Source organism: Lactuca virosa, chromosome 2 (genome assembly GCF_052849685.1).
Source record: "Lactuca virosa cultivar CGN04683 chromosome 2, Lactuca_virosa_CGN04683_v6, whole genome shotgun sequence".
Lineage (NCBI taxonomy): Eukaryota > Viridiplantae > Streptophyta > Magnoliopsida > Asterales > Asteraceae > Lactuca > Lactuca virosa.
This window is the reverse complement of record NC_136427.1, coordinates 151,266,979-151,276,936: the sequence shown is the minus strand read 5'-3', so window position 1 is coordinate 151,276,936 and position 9,958 is coordinate 151,266,979. Positions and strand designations below refer to the sequence as shown.

Genomic DNA, 9,958 nt, shown 5'->3' with positions numbered 1-9,958 from the left:
TTGAAGCCTCATGAGACGAGGTATCCCACCCATGATTTGGAGTTGGGGGCGGTGGTGTTCGCCCTCAAGATCTGGCGCCACTATCTGTATAGAGTCTGGTGCACCATATACATAGACCATAAGAGTCTGAAGTACCTCATGGATCAGCCTAACCTGAATATGAGACAGAGGAGGTGGTTGGATGTAGTGAAGGACTACGACTGTGAGATCTTATATCACCCATGCAAGGTTAATGTGATAGCCGATGCCTTGAGCCGCAGAGAAGAGAATACTCTGATTCGAGACGTGTGTATGAGGATGACGGTGATGACTCCAGTCCTAGATACCATCCGAGAGGCTCAGGTGGAGGCTGTGAAGCCCGAAAACCTCAGAGAGAGTGAATGATCGGATAGGTTTCCGAGTTTGAGACGGATAGTCGGGGGCTCATGACTTTCCGTGGACGGATTTGGGTGCCCTATACAGGTGGAGCTAGGCGCATATTAATGGAGGAGGCATATAGATCGAGATTCTCGATCCATCCGGCAGCCACCAAGATGTATTTAGACTTGAATAGGGATTATTGGTGGCCTAGTATGAAGAGAGATGTGGCATGGGTAGTCGAGAGATGCTTGACCTGTCGTCAGGTCAAGGTAGAGCACCAGCGACCACATGGTTTGTTGCAGCCTTTAGAGGTTCCCCAGTGGAAGTGGGAACATATTTCCATGGATTTTATCACCAAGTTACCGAGGACCGCACGGGGTGTCGATGCAATATGAGTGATTGTGGACTGGTTGACGAAGAGTGCTCACTTCCTTGCTATCAGTGAGAGCTCTTCTACAGAGAAATTGGCCGAGATTTATGTGAGAGAGGTGGTGGCACGTCATGGAGTTCCGACTTCAATTGTTTCAGATCGGGACATGCGTTTTACTTCCAGGTTCTGGAAAAGGTTTCATGAGGAGTTGGGTACCCGATTGCACTTCAGTACCGCATACCACCCACATGCTGACGGGCAGAGTGAGCAGACGATTCAGACACTTGAGGACATGTTGCGAGCATGTGTTATGGATTTCGGAGGAAGTTGGGACACCTAATTGCCCTTGGCTGAGTTTTCTTATAACAACAACCATCATTCCAATATTGGAATGCCTCCTTTTGAGCTCTTATATGGGAGAAGGTGTTGGACTCCCATCTGTTGGGGAGAGGTGGGGCAGAGAGTGATGGGCAGCACTGAGATACTGCTCAAGACGATCGAGCAGATTCAGCAGGTCAGACAGAGGTTACTGACAGCTCAAAGTCGCCAGAAGAGTTATGCAGGTCGGCGACGATCCGAGCTTGAGTTTCAGGTGGGAGATTTTGTCCTCCTGAAGGTATCCCCATGGAAAGGGGTGATCCGATTCAGGAAGCGGGGCAAGTTCGGTCCCAAATATATTGGTCCTTTCAGAGTGACTGACAGAGTGGGGAAGGTAGCTTATCGGTTGGAGCTACCTGCAGAGTTGATCCATATACATAACACCTTCCACGTGTCTCAATTAAGGAAGTGTGTAGCCGATGAGACGGCAGTGATACCGTTAGAGGACATTCAGATTGATGCGAGTCTGAATTAAATCGAGAGGCCGATAGCGATCTTAGATAGGAAGGTGAAGGGCTTGAGGAATAAAGAGGTGCCCTTGGTTCAGGTCCAGTGGCAACATCGGAAGGGGTCCGAGTGGACTTGGGAGCCGGAGTCCGAGATGCACGAGCAGTACCCATAATTGTTTCCAGAAGATGAGTTCGAGGGCGAAGTCTGATTCCAGTGGGGGAGAATTGTAACATCCCAATACCAGGTATAACTTATCAACCCTTGTTCTTTTGGTAATTGTCAAGTTTTGCCCTTTTTTGAGAAAATGTGGTACATGAGTACGCGGGGCGTACACTTGTGTACGCTCAGCGTACTCATGTGCGTGTTTTTGACGTGGAAGCCACCTAGTACGTTGGGCGTACCAGAGGGTACGCTGGGCGTACTAGGCCCAGAGAGAAAACCCTAATTAAGGTTGTTTCCCTATTTAAAGGACATGATGTCCTCATTTCTGGCCACCATTCCCAGACATCAACCCTCTCAAACCCTAATTTCTCGTCCCTTGAGCTTGTGTGTCCATTTGTCAGCTATTGAGTGTTCTTGTGGTTTCTTTGGAGTGAAGAAGGAGCTTTGAAGAGGAAGGAGTGGGAGTCCAGACTTTGGATCTGAGCTTATCTGTGGTTGGAGCTTCAGTTAGAGGTATAAAGCTCAAAGCTTTCTCATCCTTTTTGATTTGTGCATTATGTGGTCCATTTTATGGGTTTTGGTCCCAAAGCTTGAATCTTTAGGAGTTGTTGAAACTCCAAAGCCTAATATTTGTCCCTTTGAGTGTTTTAATAGAGTGGTTTCATAAAAATGGAGTCTTGGACGTCAAAACCACCCCATGCATGAGATATGAGCATTCTTGAGAATAGAGAGTGAGAGTTTTGGTGTTTGTGACTTTTTCAGCCATGCAAAGGCTTAAAGTCACAAACTTTATGGAGTATGAGCCTTTAGGGAGTTCAGATCTGAGATTTGAGCTAAGGTCTTAACGGATTAAGACCAAACGAGTAGGAAGAGCAAAACCGGGGCGTACGCTAAGCGTAATCCTAGTACGCGCAACGTATGGTCGAGAATCCCCAATGCATGCATGGCGAAGGAGTACGCCTAGCGTAGGGGGCTAGTACGCGCAACGTACGTGCTGCTGTTGACCTTTAGTTGACTTTTAGGGTTTGGTCAATTTGTGGACTATTAATGCCATGGAAGGGTAAAATGGTCTTTTATCCTTCTGTGAGTTTGTAGAAGGGTTTAGTCTAGCTTCTTTCAGAGCCGTTATTAATTAGAGATAATTATCGTATGTGTTAGGCAGAGGCTAGACCGGTGATTTGAGTTCGAGGTTATCCGATTTCTTACGAGGTGAGTCTTCTCACTATACTTACCTAGAGTGGTAACCTTTGTGTGACCGGAGGGTCTTATGTGCTTATATTGAGTATTGTGATATCGTGCATTATTTCTTTGTGATTTATGTTGTGTATTATTCTGAGTTACTGAGTTAGGACTGGAGGGTCCACCCGAGTTGTGGGACTGGAGGGTCCCACTGAGACACATTGACCGGAGGGTCATTTTGAGTTATAGCCATGAGAGGCTAATGAGTTATGTGTGGTATTTTGGGGAACTTACTAAGCTTCGTGCTTACCGTGTTATGTGATATGTGTTTCAGGTACCTCTCAGGATCGCGGGAAGGCGTTGGTTTGATTGTACACACACACACTAGAGATGGAGTTTATGTTTTGTGGATCCTGGATTTTAGTAAACGGTTTATGAGATTTATGTTTTGAAAATTTGACACTTGTGGTTTTGGAATGTGATATTGAGAAATATGCGTTTTAAAAATGAAAAAATTGTTTTGAAAATTTACAGTGTTACAATTCTTAAACATCAAGTAAGCATTTTTATGGACTAACAACATTAGAAGAGGCAAGATCTATCACCCCAAATTCCTGGAGTGGCTCAAACTCACAAGGAGAACTTAATACACCATAAAAGCCTTTAATCTTGCCCTAAACTCAAACTAGCATAAGAGGAAGCCAAGATAAGAACTTGATACCTTAAATGAGATGGAAATGAAGCCAAAAGTCTGGATCTAAAAGAGTTCCTTTGAATCACAAGCTAGCACCAAGCACCATTTTCTTGAAAATGAGCAACAGCACACCAAAATGCTCACTTAGATCCCTCAAACCCTCAAATGAGATTAGGGTTTCCGAAATTAGGCTAGAAGACCATGGAGGCTGAGAAATGAAAGAGCCTTGAGCTCATAAAGATGATTAAATAGTGCCCAAAGCCTAAATATTAGGGTTTTGCACTCTGCTCATTACGATGGGCATACCCCCAGCTTACGTTGGGCGTACTCACCCATGCACGTGCCTTTAGCCATGCACGCAGGGGACTGAAATGCAAGCCTTTTCCATAAAGGTTCATTTCTGCCAATATCTTCAAATTGCCATAAATTCCTCATCTTAGGTCCGTTTCCAACGAACCTTATATCCACAGAAGGGTGGCGAGAAGCCCTGCGCTTGTAACAACGCACCCAAGCCTTAAAACTTCCTGAACAAAACCCAAAATTCGTAAAAGACCGAGTTATCAAATTACGATTATACCATTGGCCTCCAAAGACACCATCAAACACTTGGATCACTTAAACCATGACACCCACATCCGAAAGGGCTAAATCCTTTCTTCCCAAGGCCCTAAGCCTCATGATAACTGATGATTGGGTTGAAGCCCCGAATAATGAAGCGAATCCAAAAACGAGTGTTACAGATCGACCCCTTCACAAATAAAGTAAGGACATAATCGACCCGACAACAAACAATTTGTTCCCTCATAAAGCTACTAAAAAAGTTAAGTGACTGAAAGGGTCAACCCTAGAAAGTTCATACGGCATATATGTCACTTTCCCTAAATTTTGAAAGCTATACTTTTTAAACTTTAGTTCCTTATGACATTCATATGTGTAAAATTAATCATACACTGTAACAACAAGTTTTTATTATTGTGTGTGTGTGTGCTCTGATTACATATTTGTGAGTTTGATTTTATATAGCGAGTACTTGCATTCTATATTTTTGGTGTATACTTGCGCTGTTGTGCATGCATGCACACTCTGTAGATGTGGATTAACTCAATTTTTTCAATAAGGGTTGGTGATTCATATGTTTTTTTTTTATTTTTACTTTATATGGACAGTGTTTCTGTAATGAGCTCATGTGTATATGTGTATTTTATACATACACATATCATGCCTCTCAATTGGACCGTATGAACTCACTCGCTTCTCATTGTTTGTTATAAAAGTTAAAGTAAGGAAATGGGATGCAACAACTCTTGATCAAAAACCTCGAAAATGTTTTTGGAAACTTTTATGTTATAATTTCTTTGGCTCTTTTCTCTTAGTAATAAGCATTGGTGGGATTGAGATGATTTCTGGTCTACTTTTAATGGAATTGGGTTCGAAATTTGGTCTTTTAATGGAATTGCTCCAATTGCCATTTTATAAAATGGCATGTATATTATATTGTATTTTTTTTAAAATTTTTATGTACCAGGTTTTGTAAAAAAAAAAAGCTTTGAGATATATATATATATATATATATATATATATATATATATATATATATATATATATATATATACACACCAAAAGAGGAATGTTAATAGTATTTTACATTCAAGCAACTTACAAGTTTTTTTAAAAAGTAAAATGCTAGTTCAAGTACACCATGTACTTAAAATGGCAATGTACTTAAAAAAACTTGGTCATTTGTAAGTAGTCTGATGTAAGGACTTTAAAATAATGTTTTAGGATCTGTCATAAACATAAGTACATGACAATGTTTATTGACATTTTTATACACCACTCCGCACTAAAGATTAGAGAGTAATGGAGTTAGATATGCATCAATGCTGCTACATAGAGATTGCCTTGACGGGGAAGATGATTTCTTTGACTGAGTTTGCTTTATAGGTGAAAAATACCAGATTTAAAAAATGAATAGAAATTGGGTGTGGGTAAGCACTAAGAAATCAAGTGGTTTTCCTCTATATAGTTTTTTAAAGTTATCTGTACCTAAAAATCTTTTAGAATGTACAATGCCTTAATTCAAAAAAAAATTCAAATACAATGCCTTATTTATTTTTATTGTAATATTATAGGTTATATGTAATGTCATTGGACTACATTTCAAGACTATCAGGGAGACATAGGATGATTGTCTGCAAGTAGATAAACAAACATACTGAAAATCATTCAAATAATCTTCAATGCGTTGTTTTTAGGTTACTTATTCATTTATAATCATCATTGAAGGCTTGTGCTAGTTTGTTGTCGCGCGGTCATCATCCAATTCTTGTAGAAGGGTTGGGCTATATCGATAATATTCTTTGCAAATATAACGGCTAACAACGAAAGATTAAAATAGTGTTTGCAAAATGCCCAATATTATATTTTTGAAAAATGATAAAACTAATAACAAACAATAAAAGTAATGTATTCTAAAGAAACACAATAGGGAACTCTTTAAGTTTAACTAGACTCAATGTATTTCATTTAAAAAAAGCAAGATATTCTTAGTTTAAACCCGAAATAGCAACGTACATATATTTTTACCCACAAACAATAATTTATGGTTATTGATCAAAATGAAAAAACTGCTCGACACCCACTAGAAAGAATCTAATCGTCGCCTGAAAACCATTTGAGAGACCCGTGTGACTCACATGATCGTTTTGTACTTCAAAGCGTCCAAAAACCACAAATGTACTACTTTTTGTTGTATTATTGGTTGTACGACTTATAAAACAATTACGACTTATAAAACAATTATGTATTATATATAAAGTTTAATGTTTCCGTAATAACTTATAAAGTTATATTTTCTCCGTCCCAAAATTATTGTCCACAGACAAAAAAAAACATACAGATTAAGGAAACATTAATTACCACTAAATTTATTAAATAAAATGATAGTTGTACTATTTTGTTGCATTTAATTCCAGAATATGTGAACTAATAATGACGGGTATTTTAATAAAATGGATATATTTATTTTTAAAATTAGACTATTATTTTGGGTAAATCAGAAAGGAAACATTAAGACGGAGTACCATTTAAAATATAAAATTTATGTAAGTTAATAGACATATGTTAAAATGGAGATAATAATTACATTTGTTTCAAATTATAAAAATATATACTTACGCTATCAAATATTTTGGATTTGGTATCTCACATGAACAACCGGACCGACATTTTTAGGAGAAAGTCAAAATAAGGTTAATTGGACCTGTTACCCTACATTCCTGTGTTTCGTCCAAATTATACTATTTGCTGAAAAACTTGTCGCTGCTCCGCATAGCGTGGGTATTCTAAATTTATTCGTGTTAAAAATGCTTAATTGGACCTGTTAGCCTACAACAATATACATTTATTCCGGTTCGACACCCGCTGAAAATATTCTAATCGCCGTTCGGAACTGACTTTTTTTTTTTGAAACGACAAATAATTTAAATATCTTCTTTGCATGGGATTGAACCTAGGACCTCCTAGTTAGTTGTTAGATTAGAAACCTCCAAGTTATCCAAGTGGGCTAGCCCCAACTTGTTCGGAACTTACTTGAGTAGATAACCTATGGCTTGCGCGAATTTATTACCACTAATTTTTTGATTGCGAGACAACGAAGGAATTTTGTTGTTTGTGTTTTAAGTTCCACTGTTTTTTTATTCTAAAACACACACACACACACACACACATATATATATATATATATATATATATATATATATATATATATAGGTTCAAATGTGGATGACTAATTATTGTGTGGTTGTAAAGACCAATAAGAATTAAAGAATAAAAATAATCATTAATTAAATTAATAAGGATAACTTGGTGACTTCATTAAAAAAAAGATAACTTCCACGAATATTCTCCTATAATTATAATTATGGTAACTACATTGACTTAACCTAACCTAGTTTTTCCCCTCTTTAAAAAAGAAATGAGTTATTCTACTTCCTTACACAACAGCCGACCCTTCCTCATCTATCTTCACCATCGGCACCTTCCCAGATGTTGCTGCTGATTCCTTCGCCTAATACCAGCGATACCTACCTCCTAAACCGCCCTCCGCCAACGCCACACACCTCCATCCCGTTGATCGAGTCCTTCCTTCCGCCTACTCATTCCATGCTCTGATTAATTTCACAGTTTTCGGAATTTCAATGTGAAGATGTATGCGTTTCACAAAGGTAATCTCTCACTCAAATCAATTTCTAATTGTAGGTTTAAGTTTCTTATTTCTTTTTCTGAATTGTCTAATAGCAGAACAATCTTGGTTATTCCTTTTTTATGTGGTGATTTCACTGCGTATGTTATCAATTTCACTTCTTGCACTTGGGTTTTTCGTAATTGATTGATTTTCGTTTTGATTTTGACTTTAATTTTGTTGAACACACAGTTCACACACTAAACTTATAATGCATTTGGTGGTTATATGTGAAGGCGGATCAAATATCAACAGATGGTCACTGTCGAGTGTTCATCCACGACTTTTATGACGATTTGCGATCTACCACCTGGTTTACACAAGGTAATTAATTTCTTTCATCCATCGTATTTGTTAATCAAATCAAGGTTTGATGTTTCAATAATGATATTTAATGTGATTGTGATGGATGATTCAAGTACTAATGTACTACCACAAGTTAATTTGGTAAAAGATTTTAATTTTTGTTAGTTTTTTGTTTTCCTGGGCGCCAAATATCTGATGAAGTTCAAATTCTAGGTTGATGGTGTGTGGAGGATCGATGAACGACAATCAATTTCTAAAGATGAGTATGGTGTTAACAATGTTGTTCTTGTGGAACAACCGCAGCTAATGCCTCAAACATTACTTTTTTATGATGGTCTACCGGTCATGGATATTAATGGTTATGATGATAGAAATCATGCTGATGTTGTAAGTATTTATAAAAATATTTTCTTCTAGTTTTTATAACGAGTTCCAGATGTTCTTTAACTTAATAAAGAATGTCAGGACCTAACTTTCTACAAATCTGCAATCATTTTTCTTAACATTTGTCTGTATATATACATAATGGTGTTTCTAAGTGTCTTAGAAGATAATGAATGAACCACATGAATTCTTGAAAATAGAGTGATGTTGTTTTCTAAAAAGGTCATAACCCACATAGCTTTTAGTAATTGTGAAGTTTGAAGCTGTCAAGTTTTTCTTAATTCAGCCATAAAACTTAATTTCTAAACCAAGCGTTTTCTTGTTGGCTTTTGCAAGTAGCTAATGTTTTATCATGATTTTTATTTTTCATGTTTTTCACAGGTTTCAAGCTTTACATGGGGATCACCTGTCATTCTTGAGTTCATCTCCTTCTACAACGCCCCACATAAAGTTATTCTCATAGAATGTCATTCTACGAGAATGATATTCTGCTAGAATGTCATAACACAGTTAGGAACGAACAAAGAAGGAGAATAAGGATTGTTTCAAGAATGATGATCTTTTTTTTGAAAAAGAATTCAAGAATTACAGGATATTATTTCAAAAATGAAGCTTTGTATTTGTGCTTGATTACATACATGGTGCAAATGAACCAAGAAGGAAAAAAGAATTCATTCAAGAATGTAAAAAAATTAATATTTTTATCATTTCAATGTATTTCACTTTATAAATGTATTTTAAGTTCATTATCACAAAAGCGTTATCACATTCTAAAGCAATATTGTAATATTACCATTTTAACATTGGAATGATATGTTATTGTTCTCGTTCTAAGAGAATGATTCAAAATTCTTTATTATTTATTGTTGATATTCTCAGAGAATATCATTCTAACGGAATGTAATTCTGACGTAATAAAATCGGCTATGATTAAAAATTACATTAGAATTGAACCGAATTAATTTAAAAAAAAACAGATTTTTAAAATTAGGAGAATCAATAACCCCTTAAAATCCGAAAATTTCCTTTATTAAATATCGTTTAATTCACTTAAATACCATTTTAATGAAATTTGAGTGATTATAGGATACATGTTCCCCATTGTAATATCATAGACTCTCGTATCATATTCGCTCAATCTTTTCATCTATTGGTCCAAAATTGTCCTTACGACCACACAATATATGTCATCCACATTATAACATATATATATATATATATATATATATATATATATATATATATATATATATATATATATATATATATATATATATATATATATATATATATAGGTTCATTTGAGTCGGATCTAATTTTGTGAGACCGTGAGACCACTCTTTTCTAACGAAATATTCCAATATTCTGTTATTAAAAAAATATAATATATGTAATATTCTGATATTCTAAAACAATATGTTCAACACAATTT

At 36.5% G+C, this 9,958-nt stretch overlaps 1 protein-coding gene across 1 annotated transcript; it reads left to right on the top strand.

Annotated features, from left to right (window-relative positions):
• Positions 1–7,598: 7,598 nt before the first annotated feature.
• Positions 7,599–9,259, top strand: LOC145156563 (uncharacterized). The gene is made up of 4 exons (XM_079075877.1): positions 7,599–7,819; positions 8,073–8,160; positions 8,356–8,529; positions 8,908–9,259. The coding sequence occupies exons 2-4, from the start codon at positions 8,092–8,094 to the stop codon at positions 9,019–9,021; spliced, it is 357 nt and encodes a 118-aa protein (XP_078932003.1). The 5' UTR covers positions 7,599–7,819; positions 8,073–8,091; the 3' UTR covers positions 9,022–9,259.
• Positions 9,260–9,958: the final 699 nt, after the last annotated feature.

Excerpts from the sequence above, each read along its gene's own strand:
- LOC145156563 (XM_079075877.1), top strand. The coding sequence starts at position 8,092 with ATGGTCACTGTCGAGTGTTCATCCACGACTTTTATGACGATTTGCGAT. Across the intron at positions 8,161-8,355 it reads TACCACCTGGTTTACACAAG|GTTGATGGTGTGTGGAGGAT; the intron begins GTAATTAATTTC and ends TTCAAATTCTAG. Across the intron at positions 8,530-8,907 it reads ATAGAAATCATGCTGATGTT|GTTTCAAGCTTTACATGGGG; the intron begins GTAAGTATTTAT and ends TGTTTTTCACAG.